Source organism: Epinephelus lanceolatus, chromosome 14 (assembly GCF_041903045.1).
Source record: "Epinephelus lanceolatus isolate andai-2023 chromosome 14, ASM4190304v1, whole genome shotgun sequence".
Lineage (NCBI taxonomy): Eukaryota > Metazoa > Chordata > Actinopteri > Perciformes > Serranidae > Epinephelus > Epinephelus lanceolatus.
This window is the reverse complement of record NC_135747.1, coordinates 30315747-30334551: the sequence shown is the minus strand read 5'-3', so window position 1 is coordinate 30334551 and position 18805 is coordinate 30315747. Positions and strand designations below refer to the sequence as shown.

The window sequence follows — 18805 nt, the reverse complement described above, 5'->3', positions numbered from 1 at the left end:
CCACCCTCGCTCCCCTCAAGAATGTGCTGCTGAACGTGTCGAAGAACTGAGTCATGTTACGACTTTAAAGGATAGAAATGTGGTGCTAAGAGTTTAGTGCAGGCTCTTAAAGGTCCAGGGTGTAGAATTTAGGGGGATATATTGGCAGAAATGTAATACAATGTAATAAGAATGTTTTTTTTGGTGTACAATCACCTGAAAATAAGAATTGTTGTGTTTTCGTTACCTTAGAATGAGCTGTTTATATCTACATAGGGAGTGGGTCCTTGTCCGCAGAGATCGCCATGTTTCTACAGTCGCCAGGGTTTCCCACTTATTCATTCATTCATTTGTGATGGCCTCGCATGATTTAAACATCTACTGTCATGTTCTGATTTTCCATTTTTGGAGCTGGACCATTCATTAGGAGCATTGTTAGAATTTATATGCCATTTGGATATTATTGCTCCACACTCTCAGAGCACAGAGTGTATTCTGGGCACAGACGGAGCAGCAGAACGTCAGGCGCAGTGAAAGTGAAACTTAACCTTTTTACACTGGGTCCAAAACGTTTGCAGCTGCTCCTCTCATCTATTGATCTGACCTGATCAGCTCTGACTGGATCTGGAATTTCTCAATTATGGGATCAATAAAGGTGTATCTTATCTTATCGTATGATCAATTATCCGTCCTGCAGCCCAAAGCCTCAAAAACTGCTCGTCCTGGGGAACCTCAAGGTATTCCTAGGCCAGACGAGATATGTGACCCCCAGTGTGTTCTGGGTCTGCCCCAGGGCCTCCTACCAGTGGGATGTACCCAGAACACCTCCAACAGGAGGGGCTCAAGAGGCATCCTGATCAGATGCCCGAACCACCTCAACTGACCCCTTTCTATGCAAAGGAGCAGCAGCTCTACTCCGAGCTCCCTCTGGATGTCTGAGCTCCTTATCCTATCTCTAAGGCTGAGCCCAGCCACCCCACGGAGGAAACTCATTTTGGTTGCTTGTATCTGCGACCTCATTCTCTTGGTCACTACCCAAAGCTCATGACCATAGGTGAGGGGTGGGGCATAGATGGACCAGTAAATTAGAGCTTTGCCTTCAAGCTCAGCTCCCTCTTCACCATGACGGTCCGGCACAGCGGCCACATCACTGCAGACACTGCGCCAAACTGCTGGTCCATCTCAAGCTCCATTCTACCCTCACTCGTGAACAAGACCTCAAGACACTTTAACTCCCTCGCTTGGGACAGTAACTCACCCCCAGCCCGTGTTTTTGCCGTGAAACAGCTTTATTCCGTGTTCTTACTGGTTTAAAATCACCAAGTCAGTTTAGGTTTTCGGCTTCCAGTAAAAATTTCCTGAACACTGAAGGAATCCTAACTGGGAGACGTTTCAGCTGGTTACGATCTGCAGTCCTCACAGCTAGATGCCAATGAATCCCTCGACATCCTAAACACTGCTCCCTTAAAGTGTTATAATATATGTGTGAAATTATTTTTACTATTATTGCAGTGAACCAAGAATGTTGTCTTACTAGAGCCCAAATAATCAGAGGAATTTAGGAGTCTCTGGGTCCATGACCACAGCTATTGTTTATTCATGCGGGGCACTGAGGCAGATCAGTATTCAAGGTTTGTATGGATGCAGCCCACTAATTGTTCCTAAAATTCTTCTGCAGCGGACAGGGGCATGGGTCATCAGAGGGCAGTTGGGACAGTATCCAAATATTTCAGGGATCTGACTCAAGAAAAATACGCCACTGGACAAGCCGACGGTATCAACACCATCAACATATCAGAATAACAGATGTGTAACTGTGAGCGAATGGCTTCTTGTGAGAACATCTGAATGCATGTGTCCTAGTTCCTACTTGCTCTCTATCAAAACTGTCAAAAACACCAAATGGTGCCACAGCACAGTGAGGTGACTAATGATGCGGTCTGGTCACACAGCTGAAAAACAACACAGCAACACAGGGTCACGGAAGGCAGTTCATGAATGCTGGCTGCATAGAGTTACTGAATAGATAAGAGGGGGAAAAAAACAAACCCAAAAAAACCCCAAAAGAAATTCCAGCAAGGACGAAATTTTATCAGCTTCCAGCTTGTTGCTTTCTCCTGTGTTATTTCATAGTAAATTAAATATCTTTGAATTTTGGCTCTGTAAATGTCACCATGGGCTCTTGGATATCAAAATGGCCATGTCCCAATATATAAAAAAAATCAGCAGATTGATTATCAGTGATTCCCTCAATCCAAGAACGTACCTATCAATCGCCAGTGTAGCAGTGTGTTTCATTGTTTTCCCAACAATGTACACCAAAACCATACGGAGGCTTAGAGATGGTTCACTGTTACATGACAGCAACAACAGGATAAGGAACACCTATAGGGTTGTGTTACCTTTGATTGGCTGCTTTGTTCCAGACTATGTGAGGAATATAATATGTCTTTTTTTTTAACTAGCCACACATAAACACAGGGGAGTAAAATCAAAACAAGAGCTGAAATCTTATACAGATTAGAGATTGAGTTATTACAAGACCTTAACGGTATGGGATTTTCCTTAATGTACAGACTCAAACAGAGATCATTTCTAAATATTTAAGTGTGTGGCAGTGTGTTTATCCACAAAGACTCTGCCCTCTGCCTGTATTTTCTTATTATTTTGTTGTGTTTGGGACGTTTCTGGACGTGTAGCCCACAGCCAAGGTAGCAATCAGGTCGTAGCAGCACACATTCAAAAGTTAAAGACAGCGCTGAAAAAAACCCTGCAGATATAGTAGAGCAAAACACTAAGCAGACCAAGCTTGCTCCAAAACGAGAGTGAATCTAGTTGGCCCATTTTCTGTTGGACAGGTAGGTGCTAGCAGTTAGCCTAGTTAGCTTTCTAAAATATCGTTTTCAATTACAACAAATGTAACGTTCCTACAATAGGCTAGACCTTTTCATTGCTATTCTGTTGCCATGGGAACAGCTTTGGTCCCTGTTTATTTTCTGTCACTTGGTGCGTTAAAGGTGCTATTGAAACAATCAGCCACTAGATGTCCCTCTTCCCCCTTCCACTGCATTAACATCACCACACCTCCTCTGCTTGAAGCACAAGTGGTTGCCAGTTCGTTGCACAACCTGCATATTTCATGGTCGGGTGAACGGACATATCAAGCACTGAATCTTTCATGGCTGAGTAATTTTTTTGCAACGTGTAGCTATAGGCCTACATTAGACATAGGTTTAGGTTGCTTTGTGAGGTGGTGTTTTGAGAATCATGTAATGTCATCTAACATTACAGAAATATTAGGATATGGTTAGCTAGCTTTAGGTAGGCAAAATTGTTCCAGACTTATTGCTTTTATGTCTTATCATATTTCATAGGGAGAAACAGATTTAAACTGCAGGCAAGAAATGAAGACAATAACACCTCCACAAAAATAACATTTTGTGTCTAATTTATTCTTCAGAGATTTATACTTCGGGATTTATCCTGGCTTCAAATTAGCAGAGGAAATCTCTGCTCGTCGCTAGGCTAATTTATACAACGTAAAATGCCATGGGCATAGTGCTAATAATGTTAGCATGTTATATTTGTTTGGAAAACGTGTTTAGTTGAAGACAGTTGTTTTGTCAGTGAACCTTGTGAGTTGTAATGGAGCCGAATTATGTAATGTTACCTTTGTTATATGTTGCTGTTGTCCCTGGTTTCATATGAGTGGAGGAAAAGATCGCTAGCAACTAGGCTGATTTATACAATGAAACGCCATAGGTTTGTGCTAATAACATTAGCATGTTGTATTTGTGGGTAAAATGTGTCCAGATAAAGACAAGTGTTTGTCTGTGAATGCTGCGAGTTATGGTGAAGCTGATTTGTGTACTTGTTTTTAAAACTGTCTCCATTAAGCCATGTTTAATGTGTGTTTAATGTGTATTTTGAATTGACTAAACTTTACAGCACTTCACAGACACCTCCCACACCACCTAGTGTTTTGGAGGTGTAACTGCAGAGCAAAATCAGAGCAAAATTTAGCCCCAAACCGGAGGTTACTCACTAAAAGAAATTGTGCAAAAGCATATATCTTAAATACTGAATTACCAGGAGCTGTCTTATTTGTCTGTGTGAGTGTTTTAGTCTAGTCCTGTTATTTTGTTGAGTGGTATATGTCAGTTGTTTTGTGCACTGTCACAAATGTAAAGCTGTTGCGGATCTCAGGAAAAATTGCTGCTCCAATGGAGTAGGTAATAGGGATCCTAATAAACTAAACTAAACTAAACAATTTTTTTTTTCTAAATAAAACCTTTAACTAACATTTAGAGTGTTTATGTTGTCAAGTTTGAAAAGGTCTATAGTACAGTGGCTTGCAGTGTAAGGAGAAAAGGCCAAGTCTGAAACAGTAAGCACAATACCTGCATAGTTTACCTTTAAACTAGATCAATGGCTGCAGTGAAGCCCTGCCTAAAACCTGTTTTAAGAGGTATTCTAGGTATTCAGGGTAACACCTTCCTGAGAAACTCTCTGAGAAAATAAATTCTTGTCCATTACAACCTGAACAAAAGAAAAACTTGCATGTTGTGTCTGACACTGTTGCACTATGCTTGTCAGTTATTTGTTAAAACACCATCAGTGAACCACATTAAACACTGAAACAGATATAATCTAACAAATAAGCACTTATTTACTAACCACAAACTAATTATTTGTGTTTACAGGCGGCCACATGCACGATCTTCTGACCTGTACATTACGTAAACACCGCCACTTGTTCTTGACTGTCACAACAGTCACACTTACAGCCTTTCTATTCAATTAACAAGGGCCTCTATTATTCTACCGGGCCCTGTAGTTGTAGGACGCAGCGCCCCGTGCTGACAGCAGGCCAGCTCCGAGGGGGCTATGTTCACAGCCATGGCAGCTAATGCAGGAATGTGTCCATGTGACAGGCTCCAGACGATTTAGTCTAGTTTTTAACAATACCACCAACCTCGCCATGCACACATGCCTCTGTTTAAAGTGCTATGAAGCCAAGCAGCTTGTTAACTCTCAGGGGCAGAATCCAATAGCCGCAAAACTTTGTCTTTGAAGGGAAAGTGTTTACCCGGTGCCAGAGCTTGATTGCTGTTGTGTTTCCCCTACGTCAAAACCTCTCATACCTACGCTGTTAATACACTTGCCCTGTGGCCTGGAACCTCACCTACTCAACTTGTTTGGCCTCCCACTCGCTCTCCCTAATCTTCCTGCTCCCGCCTGAGATCATGCCCCTGCCGCAGCCCACGAGGTAGGCCACTACAATGGGCCAGTGTGTGAGTGTGAGAGACACTGATGTCACATCAGAAGAATTCAGATTCACCCCTCATGAAATTAGAACAATATTTGTTTAGTTACAGCCATGCAGCAGCTCCACGCCACCACGCTGGGAAGAGAATTTGCGAGATGAGGACACATCATTTTACCCGCTTGTAAAAGGAGAAAAGAAAGAATGAGAGTCTGGCTGAAGGTTGGATGGAAACTTTAAATAATCTGACACTTTGGAAATAAAAAGGGGCTGTTTTTGAGAGCGCTGGTGGAGATTGTTTGACTTGGTTTTGCATTTTGATTACAGTGCTGGGAGAGAGGGAACATTATGACCATAAAAACATTACTGCTTGCCTCAGAAAAAGAATCACCTGTTGAAAGTTCTATTTTATATATCACTTATTTTCCAGAAATTGTCATAAACATCACATGAGCTGTAATGTCTGACAGCTTATTTTAGCTTTTGAGTCATTACTGACACCTGAAATAGCAGTCTCATTATTCTGTGTATGCCTAAAGAGTATTACTTTTTACAGCAAGTGCCGCCAGCAAGGTGCAAATTTATTGCTCATTTATTGATTTGAAGCTGCTCTGCTGATTTTCTCGCCACATTCTTGAAACAGTAGCCTCAAAGAGACCCTGGGAAAGATAAAAAAGACTGCCGAGCAGGTCTAGGCAAGATCTGACAAAGGGAGCTGCGAGCAAACAATAATGATGAATCGGGTCAAATCTATGCAGGCTACCTGTTCTCTGAGAGGTGAGACGGAGGGTATAGCTAATGCTTGGAGTAGTTTAAATACATTATTTCTAGCGGCTGAAATAAGAGACTTAACTGTTAACTACATATAGCTCAGTGAGTTTCATTGCAAGTTCCAAGTCAAGACAAGCAGGACCCAAGTTCTAAATGTTTAGTTTTGAGTCCTAAACAAGTCATCGAGCACTCTCTACCAAATGTAATGCCATTTTGACAACAGAGTAGTGTTGCACGGTATACCGGCACTAAAATAGTACTGCGGTACCAGAGTTTCCAAACGGTACTATACTGCATTTTGAAAATACTGGTACTTTGAAATTGATTCAATTCATTAATTTAGTTAATTTATTTTACTCATTTATGCACACAAACGCCTTTCTTGTTCCTATTGGAGCACAGATTGCACAAGTGGTGTGTAAGACAACACCTGTATCAACATCCGCAGCTGGCGCATGTGAAAAAAGACAAGAGAAAGTCTGCCTCCCAAAGGGAGACAACACGAGACAACACAAACTTGGTGGAACATTTGAGTTACCAAACCGTGACGTCCGTACCGAGGTACTTACCGAACCATGATTTTTTTGGTACCGTTACACCCCTACTATTTATTGTTCTAAAGGTTTGTATTCAAAAGGACTTTTCCTTAGGAAAAGTACCGAAGAGTATCGAAAAGTATCGAAATTCATATTGGTATTGGTACCGAAACAAAGATTTTTGTATCGTGACAACACTACAACAGAGTAATAATATACTAAATTTAAAAAGATCATGACTGCTTTTGAAAATTTCTATCTGTTAGTTAAAACAAACTTGTTGGGAGTTGTTGCACCCCACTCTGTAACTTCCGACCTGCACGCTTTACATTCTGCAATTTGTTTTTTGTTGACCACCAACACAAAATGATCTTTGGCATCATCTTTTCCAAAAAGGGAGGCTCAGTAACTTGACATTAGTTCCTCATGGTTCTTTCCTGCAGCTTGATTGGCTGCTGTCAAATTGGTTCAGGCAAAGTGGATCTTGGGAGTTAAGTGTGGACTTGCTGGGAATGACTAGCATTTATATTAGTCGATTGTTTTGTGAATTGATGCGTGGCACACTTTTTAAACAACATACTTCTTACTTTTACTCTTGGGGGAAGGTATCAAGTATTTTCGAGTCAAAAGGCTCGAGCCCAAGGATCCATTTGTGAGTTCATTAACATATCTTTGAGCGTCAAATTGTCCCTAAGGTTTAGTTTTCGTACATATGGTATATATTTAAGGAATATTCATTCATTCATTTTCTGTAACTGCTTATCTTGTTAGGGGTCGAAGGGGTGCTGGAGCCTATCCCATTTGACATTGGGCGAGAGGCAGGGTACACCCTGGACAGGTCACCAGACTATCACAGGGCTGACACATAGAGACAGACAACCATTCACACTCACATTCACACCTACGGACAATTTAGAGTCACCAATTAACCTGCATGTCTTTGGACTATGGGAGGAAGCTGGAGTACCTAGAGGAAACCTGACAATGACACAGGGAGAACATGCAAACTCCACACAGAGGTGTTCCCCTATCCCAGGGTTCAAGCCAGGGACCCTCTTGCTGTGAAGCAACAATACTAACTGCACCACTGTGCTGCCCCATTTAAGGAATAGTATTCTTAAATTTAATTTCATTTTTTTGGGTTTGGTTTTGTTCTTTGCCTCTTTTCTTGTGTTTCTGGATAAGTATCTTCGTCCTTTTACTTTTTCCTTTTAAAATATTTTAAAATGCATGAATGGAAACCTGACGTATTTTTGGAGCTGCTCCTGCACTGTAATTTAAGCATCTGTTAATAAAAGCAAATCAGTCAAAAACAATTGGCTCAAGCTCGAGTCAAGGTGCATGTCTTTTTCAATTTTGTCAAGTTAAGTCTAACGTCATCAAATTTGTGACTCAGGTACAAGTCCTGTGACTCAAGTCCACACCTCTGCCACACAATACAACACAATGCCACAACTCACTGGCCACAGTGGTCATTTCATGACAACCACCTGCTATCTGACTGGTTTGCAACACAGATGCCTGCGATTGAAAACTTTGAATTTCCCAAAGAGTTTAGCATTTTCCTGATTCCTCTCCTTAACACACGGGTGAGGACTGGCCTGCCCTAGCTGACAAATCAAACACACCCACACTTAAATCACTGTCTATTCAGTTGTACCACCATGTCATGATACAATATTCCGAACTCAGGCTGTGATTATTTCCTGTGATATAGTTTAGATTTTGACAAGCTTTTTTTCTAAGAATTGTTAAGACGCAGTTTTTATTGTGAATCAGCTTATTAGTTTGCTAAATTACAGGTTTAATGTAGTTTCTCCAACACTGTTTACACGTTACCTAAGATGTAACACACACCAATATGCATCTGTTGATCTGCTGAGCTTAACTCAAGCAACATACTTCTAAATCAGGGATGTATATCCTCCTGAGACCCTGTGTCCACATATGAGGACATCACATTTTGGGTTTACTTGACCTTATACTTCATTCTTCTTAACTTAGACCTGTTGTCCTCGTTCGTGGACACTTTTTTGTGCCATCTAGTGGTAATAAGAGCACAATACATAATCCATCTAAACACAGGATGGCAGCCATCTCTGCTAAGTCAATCCTGACATAAAAGTGGACAAGATCCAAAACCTGATCACATTTTATGGTTGAAACTAATGTTTGTAGTTTGATATGACAACAAATTTGCCCAATTTTAGCAACAATGACAAGCTCAGACGCTGTTAATTAGGAAATTGGAAGACACTGAGAGTTATTATCGTCTAGTTTGAGGACATTTGGGACTTAATTATTGTTGACAGTGCTGGGTTTTTTATACTTATTGAGTCCTACTGATTCCAAATAGCTAGGAAAAATTAAAAATGCACAGCAAACAAAAGTTCAGGTCTCAGGAGGATACTGGAAAGTAACCTCAGCTTTACACCTTTGCATCAGGACATTCTCAGAGGAGCCGAATTCTATTACAAATGAGGGTAAAATCTTTGGTCTGGAAAAAGTCCACACAAAACTCCACTTTCCTGACTTGCCATATTGTGATCTCAAGCAGTTGTCAATTATATTTTACCTTGTCTATGCTTTAAAAGGCTTAAGTGCTTAAAGAAAGTGTAAAGAAAGGTGCTGAGATCGTTTTTTACTCACCTCAATCCATCTCTGTGCCTCGACGTAGGCTTCGTCGCAGCTGACAGCAGACTGCTCACGCCACTCCATCACAAAAACTTATTATCCGAGCTGCTCCAAAGGGGCCAAATCGGTTCCTACTGGCCCGCAGTTAAGGTCCAGTGACAACAAATGTGGACCAGTCCGGACAGGCAGACACAATGAGTGCACTTTAAAACTCGCCAAGCAATCTTTTATGTACACTGACTTGTGTGTAATCACATGAGTTACTCATTCATGAAACATGCCTCCTATTGTTCATTTCCCACCAGCTCATCAGTGAATGAATGCAAGGTGTAACATTTACGCATTCACCTGGCTGCAGCTTACCTGCTCTGTCATCCGACACACCTGTGGTTTGTTTCTTTTGGTACTTTCACGCTCTGCTCGGTTTCCTCCACCTCTGCAGCTCTCACACAAAGTCTTCAAAGTGGACCCGGAGCTCACCTCGGCTGCTGGAGCCACTGACAGGGAGAGTTAAAGCAGCCGCAGGAGGCTGTGGCAGGAGGGTTTCCAAGATGGGGTCCGGGGGCCACCCACGGGTCCTTTGAGCGGCTTCCAGGTGAACACGAGTTGGCTGTCTGGAGATTATTTTGCTCAAGTGTTTCCTCATACAGTAGGAGCACAATAGTGTAACTCTACACCGAGTCACGACCTGATACAAGATAATCTCACACAAGTTCCCAGGTTAAAATCATCGTGTGAATTTGAAGTCTCTATGCTGCTGACCTTCAGATGTTTTACCATACGTTAAAAAGTTTCAGTCTCTGGATAAACTTTACTACTTGAAGTTCAGCTCTCCTTTTAAAACAAATGGCTTTCCTGCAGCGCCACGCAGCGGCTGATAGGGTGCAATGCAGGGACTGGAGTAAAGGACTGATAATGCAAACTTTGACTCCATCAGTTGGTAGTTTCAGTGTAAAAGCAACAGTGGAAAGCAACTATTTTGAGATACTTATGCTTGAGTGTACTTTATACTTCTACTCCAGAGGGATATGCATGTTGCTGCAACATTTATTTGACCATTAGGCTATGGTTACTTTATAGATTCAAATTTCAATGCAGTTTTATTTAAAAGCCCAATATCACAAATCACAATTTGCCTCATTGTGAAAGCAACGGTGGAAAGCAACTATAGTATGTTTGAGATACATATGCTTAAGTATAATTTATGCTTCTACTCCGGAGGGAAATGCATGTTGATCTGCAACATTTTCATTCATTTAACCTTTATTTTAACTTGGAAATACACTGAGGTAGAGACCTCGTTTACAATGTAGCAGAGCAAACCAATATAAAATGAAAGCACTTAGACACACACACACACAAAAAAAACACAACAAAGCAAGTTACATAAAAGTGACAACAATAAGTAAAAAAAAAATATTTAAAATTAATTTAGATGTTAAAAATGAATCAATAAAAGCAATAATGATGAATAAAAACTGTTAAAATGTAGAACACATTAATCAGGTAAAACAGGAACACCCAGAAGTTAAATATGATACAGTTAAAGATATGATTTGCCCTATGGATAAAAATTAGGAAAGTTTAAAATTGTTCTGCATGTTGTTCCCTCATTGCAGGTGCACAATATGAAAAAACTCAATTTTCCAACTTTAGTAAAAACAGCCAGCGCCTGGAGTGTCATGTACTTATACACACAGGCCTGAAATACACACACACGCACAGACAGGACCTATACATGCATTGAATGGAGAGATGTCAGAGCGAGGGGGCTGACAGGCACCCCTGGGGGGTTCGGAGCTGTGCTCAAGGGCACCTCGGCAGTGCCCAGTAGGTGAACTGGCACCTCTCCAGCTACCAGTGCACACTCCATATTGGGTCCAGATGGGGACTTGAACCAGGCCCCTCCAGTTCCCAACCCAAGTCCCTATGGACTGAGCTACTGCCGCCAAATCCAATTGGTAAGAGCCCACATTAAAAGAAAGCATTGAACTGATATGAGAAGGTAATGAGCTTTATACATAAATAAAACCCAGTGTCTTTCACGTCTTACACATAGAGAGGGCCACCCAACCTTAGCATACACATCACAATGATAGAGAGTGATATACAGAATCTAGGGGCTTCAGAGTGGCAGCTGAGGCGTGCATGTATAAAATAATCACCATAATCTAAGACTGATAAAAAAGTTGCCTCAACAAGCATCTGTCTACAATGCAGCAGAAATGAGAGTCTGATTCTATAAAACAATCCAGTTTTCATTCTTAAAGAAGTCACCAGCTTGGAAACGTGATATTTAAAGGTTAACATAATCTAACCAAATACCAAAGTACTTATACTCTGTGACCCTTTGGATATTTGTACCATTGTTGGGAGAGATGATAAGACTGTCATGGTTAATATTTTTTTATCTGGTGAACAACATGAAGTGTGCATCATTCGCAGTACAGTAGAAAAATGTGCAAATTTTATTTGACAGTAAGGCTATAGTTACTTTGCAGGTTAAAATCTAACACATAAAATCTAAGCTCATCTTACAAATTACACTCACTGGCCACTTTATTAGGTAGACTTGTTTTAACTGCTCATTCATGCAAACAGTTTATCAGTCAATCATGTAGCAGCAACTCAATACACTTAGACACGTAGACATGTTCAATACGACCTGCTGAAGTTCAAATTGAGCATCAGAATGTGGAAGAAAGGTGATTTAAGTGACTTTGAACGTGGCATGGTTGTTGGTGCCAGGCAGGCTGCTCTGTCAGAAACTGCTGATCTACTGGGATTTTCACACACAACCGCCTCTAGGATTTACAGAGGATGGTCTGAAAAAGAGATTATACCCAGTGAGCAGCAGTTCTCTGGGTGAAAATGCCTTGTTGATGCCAGAGGTCAGAGGAGAATGGCCAGACTGCCTCTAAGATGATAGAAAGACAACAGTAACTCAAATAACCACTGGTTACAACCAAGGTCTGCAGAAGACCATCTCTGAACCAACAACACATCCAACCTTGAAGCAGATGGGCTACAGCAGCAGAAGACCACACCAGGTGCCACTCCTGTCAGCTAACAACAGGAAACTGACACTACAGTTCACACAGGCTCACCAAAACTGGACAATAGAAGATTGGAAACACGTTGCCTGGTCTGATGAGTCTGGATTTCTGCTGCCACATTCAGATGGTAGGGTCAGAATTTGGTGTAAACAATATGAAAGCATGGATCCATCCTGCCTTGTATCAACGGTTCAGGCTGCTGGTGGTGGTGTAATGGTGTGGGGGATATTTTCTTGGCACACTTTGGGCCCCTTAGTACCAACTGAGCATGGTTTAAACACCACAGCCTACCTGAGTATTGTTGCTGACCGTGTCCAACTTTATTCTGGTGACTGGGTTGCTCCATTTTATGGAATAAATCAGTAGCGAGGATGATTTTAAAACCTTTAGAGCAAGTTCCTGTCTGCTTTGAAATAAATAGCTTTTTGTATTTTCAGGGGAGAGGCCTGTTTCATACTTCTTTGATTTCTTAATAGCATTTTATTTTGCCACTGCAGGGTGCCAGAATATATCATTTCACTTGAGTAGTCATGATAAGTCACATAAATCTGACAGTAAACCCATCATAATTTAATTTATACAGATGAATATTATTAAGTAAAGATGTAACAGAAGATCCACAAGAAAAATGTTTAATAAATTTGCCTTTTATTTGACAGAACGTCTGATTCTCATTACAAAAATGTAGGCACCGTCCATACTGATGTACAGTCTGCATTTTTTCAGTCAGCCTCACTTACAGTGAAGTAAGTACTTTTCACATCTTCATTACTGCATCCAACAGCATTAGGCCTATCTGCTTTTTCAAAGCTATAACTCAAATTAAAACCTCGCAAATCATGTTTCTTCAGCTGGTTTAGACCAGGTGGTCAAAAACAAATCACTACACACAGTATGCATCATTGAACCCAGAGTATAAAAAAAGAAGGTGAGCTCTGTCAGTTACGTGGACAATTTGTTAGATTTCTTTCTTAATTAAAAGCCAAACGCGCCTTGTAAACAAACTTTAGTGCAGTGTCAAGGTAGTACAGCCGTGGTATGGTTAGTGAGATGGTTCAGCAGTGGTGATCTGGAAGATTTGATCTGAACTCTGATTCCCTTACAATTTTATCCAACAAGTGATGTAAAACAAAAAAGAAACATTAATTTAAAATGATATCCCTGACATTATAGTATTAGCGAGAAAAAAAACCTAAACTAATTTTCCAATGAGATCAGCACTTGAAAATGTTTGGCAGTCATGTTTTCTTTGTGGTTCTGGAGGCATGATGGAGTTTCCTCAGTCTTTGGAGAGGGCAATGATGGTGAAACGAACCTCCTGAGGGTCGCGAGCCATGAAGACCTTACAAACCGCTACAGCATCCTGCAGTGGATCAAACACATCAGGGGAATGGAGACTTGCAGCACAACTTGAGATGATATTTCTATGATAATGTGTCTGTTTTGTTCAGTGATGTCTTACCTCCAGTAAAGTGTCTTCTGAAGTTTTCCCGTGGACGATAGGGAAAGGCTTCCTGCCATCTACGTTTATAAAAAAAACACAGTTCATGAGGAAGTTTGCTTCAAGTCTGCCATCACTGGATGGGTAAATGAAGTTTTTTACAATGTGACAAACTCACCCAGCTCATATAATTGTCCTCCGACATTCACAAAAGCTATAAAATGCAGATTCACTTTCTCATCTAAACTTGGGGCCTGAAACAGACAAGACATAAAACACAAAGTTCTATCTCAGTTAATGCATTCCTTTAGATTATGTAATACACAAACACTAGGGTTGGGTATCGGTACTCGTTACCTTTAAGGTATCGACCAGAATAATCTAATACCAAGTAGCATCAAAGTTTCTGCAGTCAAACGACACCTGCATTCGACCATTTTTGCACCTGGGGACTGATCCTGGACTGTCCCAACTCCCTGCGGGGTCAGCAAACTTTCTGTTGCTGCCATTTCCAGAGCTGCTCTCCTCTTGACGATCAGTCAGTTCAAAGCCTTCCCAGTTAGCACGGGGTAACACTGCAGCGGCTACATGCAACACTGAGCCATTGAACAGCCCCATCATACACACTCCGACACCAAAACGGCTTGACTCCATCATCAAACTCTTTAATAACTGTAACTGTAACGTGAGCCATTTGATGCTAACAGTTAGCCCGATCACTGTGTGTGCAGCTGTTCGGCTCTCATAGCTGTCCTCGGTGGGTATGATGAAGTTGAGCGTGGCATATTCAACTGAGCTGGCGGCTCAGTGTGTTGAGATGCAAACATTTGAAAGTATGGCTGTATTACACACCTCTCCATTCACATTATGGGTATCGGATGAAGTACTCTATTGGTATCAGTATCACTTGAGGTACGACGATTGGTACTGGTATTGTAATTATTTAAACGATACCTAGCCCTGTACAACACTACACTATTGGTGACAGAAACATCCTTAGACAACACAGATGATCTGAAAATCAATACAAACCTCGGTCTGTCCCTCTTGTGCACTGGATTCATGTGTAACACGTATACTCTGAAACAGAGAGACCGAAAATAAAGTGTAAACAGATGTCCCCAATAGATTTTATAGGAATGTACTTAATGATAATTGTACCAATCTTCTACACACTTAAAAGGGAACTATGACCATTGTCAATATTCATACATGTTATTCCTATTGTCTAAGACAGTCCAAAAATATTAGTTAACACCAACAACGCTCTTCTAAATCTTTAGTGCTGAAACTCAAATTTGTAATGTCATCAAGTATAAAGTCTGGAGCTGCTCTATAGATGACGAGTGGTGAAAGATGTTATAGGTGTCACTGTGAGCACTCAGGGGAATGTTCAGAGTGTAGGGGGACATTTTCTTTTTCAGAGCCGAGAACACTACAACAGAATAAAACTCATTTGGGTATAAAATAGAGAACAAACAGTATTTAACAGCTACAGACTTTAACTTGATGACATCACAAGTTTGAGACTTACTTCTCTGGTTTCTGGCTTTGAGAGAGAGAAGCTCATGTTCACAAATATTGATTTCCAAGGCCATGGAAATAACATACTGGATCATTTTATGTACTCTATTGTTATTTATCAAATGACAGCTACAGAGCTCTTACATAAAATTATAAAGGCTTAAGAGTTACCAGGAAATATAGAGGATTTTTTTTTCCATGGTGTCATCACTCAGCAGGTAAGGTGACCAAAAATGTACTGATTAGTTTGTCATGACACTGATAAAGATCTGGGGCAAAAGAGTTTTTCAACTATACCCTGACTGCCTAAAAGAATTGGAAAATACATCAAGAGCGTAAATACTTAATTCCTTTATGTAAAAGCAGACTTAAAACCCCCAAAACTTCACTTAACTGACCACTTCATCACACCATCCTTGTACAAAGATTTTCTTTTCAGTGTCTTCTTACCTCATCCTTTTCCAGGAAGACGGCCCTTTCGTCTGAGGTCATTTTTGAGGTTTTTTCTATAAACCTCTTTAGAGCAGAATCGGCCTCTGAGGAGAAAGAACAAGAAGAAGAAAAATCTGTAGAAAGCCGTCTGCAAGCAGAAATGTGTTTGGATTTAGAGCAGGGTGGCGTGTCAAGACACAGATGTCGTAATAGGAGACTACTGTGAGGTATTATGATTAATGGAATCTTTTCCTGGTGATAAAACTGAGTGATAGAAAACTGTTCAATCTGAGAAAAATGTTAAAATAATACACACATTATCAACTTTGCAATCACATGACCATCCTGAGTTGGCAATCTGATGCTGTAAACATGGGAATCTTTCACATCTCTACTGTTGTATATGATGCAAACAGAATAAACACTCACCAAATTCCAGGTGTCCCAGGTTGTTTGCCACTGCATGAATTAATCCTATTGTTCCACAGGCATTTCCAATAGTTTGCTTGATGAAGTAGACGTCAGGAGAGACTTCCTGCCTCTGATCCTTGAGTTTCTTTTCCTCTTCTTCCTTGAATGCCTCATACTAGACAGAAGTAGGAGAAAATAAATGACGTGACATCTGAACTGAAGTGACATCATGCATGCAGATGTGGAGACATCCATTATGGTTCATGAACATGCACATTTAACACCAAAGATGCTGCAAAAATAACAGGTACCTTCTCTGTCACAGGGAAGAGAAGTAGCACTGCGCACACTGGTCTTGGTACCATGCCCAGAAGCTCTGGATCCAATCCATACACGTCTCCAAACTGCCAGGTTGGTCTCATACCCAAGCAATTCACAAACTATACAAAAACTGAGGGTGAATGTACATGCATACAGAGACACAAAGCTAACCTAATAATATCTGGCGGACCAGCTTAACTCAAAGTAAAGTGGGATGTAAAAGCTGGCTCCTGATTACCATCGGAAACAACTGATTCCTAAGTAACTGCCAAAACACTACAATGTGTTTCTGTGACATGCATTCATGTGGACACCACTTGACGCTTACCACCTACACAAACAAACACTGCAGACCATGTACACCTCCGCGTAGCAACAGCACTCCTCAATGGCAGTGGCGCCCCAGCAGGACAATGCACCATGCCACACCCCAAAAACTGCTCAGGGATGGCCTGAGGAACATGACAAAGAGCTCCAGGTGTGGACCTAGCCTCCAAATTCCCCAGATCCAAAGGCGGGTACCCCAGAGCCAAGTCTGATCCATGATGGGGCCTCCTTTGTTCTGACTTGGCTCTGACCTGTTAAGACATGGACACAGGACCTCTGGGGGCACCAGGGCGTTGATGGTGGATCCTTTAAGTCCTTCATCTGTCCCACAGATCCTCGATCAGATTGGGATCTGGGGACTCTGGGGGCCAGGTCAACGCCTTGAGCCTTAGTTTTAGGTTCCTCAGGCCAATTCTGAGCAGTTCTTAAGGTGTGGCATGGCGCATTGTCCTGCTGGGGGGCCACTGCCATCAGGGAGTGCCGCTGCTATAAGTGGGTGTGCTTGGTCTTAAATGATGTCTCTGTAACACTACAATGCTTCATTAATAATGGTATGTTGTGACATAATTTACCTTAATCAAAAAATTGCAGCTCCTGAAATTTAGATAGTGTACTTGGTCTTGTTCCAGTTAAGATAATATTAACATTTTATGCACAAGCGAATATGCTTGCTCGCAAATTCAGCATGTGTTCGGTAAATGTGAAGAGAGGTCCTCTTAGAGCATTTTGTACTCTGCTGTATACTGCCCATTTGTGGTGCTCCTACAGGAAGAGCAACATTCAAAGACTTACTGTGGCCTATAATGATGGAATGACACTGCTTCTTAAACTTCTACGATCGTGCAGTGCCAGCCAGATGTTTGTAAATGTCCGTGTGCCTGCTCTACCCTAATATGAAATCTTATATATGGATATATGTGCAGGCTCTCTGTCTCAGAAAATGGTATCATCCAGGCCTTTTCATCGAGACTGCAGGGCCACTGGCCCTCCAGCTTGTTTGTGGGGGCAGTTTATTAAATTTTGTCTTTTTATATGTATTCCTTGTCTTTTCATATATGTAAATTGTATTTGTTATATCAGATTTTTGTACATAGGTGATTGTCTGTTTTCATGTTGTCCACTATGGACCTTTTTCGGTGTCCTATATACAGTCCTAATTATTATCATTATCATCACTGACTGTATTTTTCCTTGTATTTAGTGCCATATTTAATAGCTCCTGTGAAACTTTATATGAGCACGACTGGATTATCCAGATGAATTGACACATACAGACTTAGACACATCAGAAATCTTGACATTGTTAAATGCTGACAGCAATTAGCCTTGGCATGAATCTTGGGTTACATCCATTTTTACATACAACCTTATAAAATATATTCTTTAACATATAACTACAGCATGCTACTAGCAATAACTTCTGTTAACAGCCTCTTTGCCTCCGTTGTATTTATAAGACAGTGGTCCATTATTTCGTGACTGTTACAGTTAAATGACACCGTTAGGTTGGATGTAACGTTAGCATCGCTGCTGGGTAGGCCTTGTCCCTTTGTAAGTCGCTTTATTGCTGAATATGCAAACCCATCTAGTGTTAAATTATATCAGAAAAAAATACTGACCTTGGTCATGACCTGAAATGAGAAGACACAGATACAAATATTAATGAAATTGCTTTTGAGGGTTAGCAAAGCAGCCATACCGGCTTTAGCTTTTGTTCTAACTGCTTGCTACGAGTTAGTTATCGCTCACATGCTTCTCAATGAATGACTTCGATTAAACGATATAACGTTATTTTGAATAAATACCAATAAGACATACTTCTGGATTTGACTCCAGAGGCAACCAGCGTGGATTGTCCATCCTGAAGTAACGTCAATTGTTGTTTTCCTTTCAACAGGGAGCTGAAAGTGATTTACCAAAATCTGTTTGACAGCTGGAAATCGCTTCCGCGTCAGGAGAGTGCACTTCGACATTTCGGTAATACGCAGGGGTGCGTGCTTTTTTATTAACCATAAATACACCACAAGTAGTATTTTACTAAATAAACAGAAATGTTACATATATCGATAAACTCGTTCTAATGTTTTTTACCTCAAATATTGTGGTA

At 40.9% G+C, this 18805-nt stretch overlaps 2 protein-coding genes across 15 annotated transcripts in view; both read right to left on the bottom strand.

The window, feature by feature from the left end:
* Positions 1–9694, bottom strand: part of lmo7a (LIM domain 7a) — a 74987-nt gene extending 65293 nt beyond the window's left edge. For 6 of the 14 annotated variants that reach the window (XM_033617779.2, XM_078174600.1, XM_033617786.2 and 3 more), the window contains exons 1-2: positions 9550–9688; positions 9202–9320 (exon numbers count right to left, since the gene is read on the bottom strand). In XM_033617779.2, coding sequence (XP_033473670.2) covers positions 9202–9270 — 69 coding nt within the window. In that variant the 5' untranslated portion in view covers positions 9271–9320; positions 9550–9688. Of the gene's footprint in view, positions 1–9201; positions 9375–9549 lie in introns of those variants that run through there. The other 8 variants (XM_033617789.2, XM_033617790.2, XM_078174601.1 and 5 more) reach the window with 4 other exon arrangements.
* Positions 9695–12871: 3177 nt separating this feature from the next.
* uchl3 (ubiquitin carboxyl-terminal esterase L3 (ubiquitin thiolesterase)) lies at positions 12872–18653 on the bottom strand. Its single transcript, XM_033614531.2, has 9 exons — positions 18517–18653; positions 18318–18329; positions 16362–16490; positions 16069–16225; positions 15658–15743; positions 14716–14763; positions 13862–13937; positions 13705–13763; positions 12872–13605 (listed from the first exon to the last, which is right to left on the bottom strand). The coding sequence occupies exons 1-9, from the start codon at positions 18556–18558 to the stop codon at positions 13522–13524; spliced, it is 693 nt and encodes a 230-aa protein (XP_033470422.1). The 5' UTR covers positions 18559–18653; the 3' UTR covers positions 12872–13521.
* Between the last annotated feature and the right edge of the window lie 152 nt (positions 18654–18805).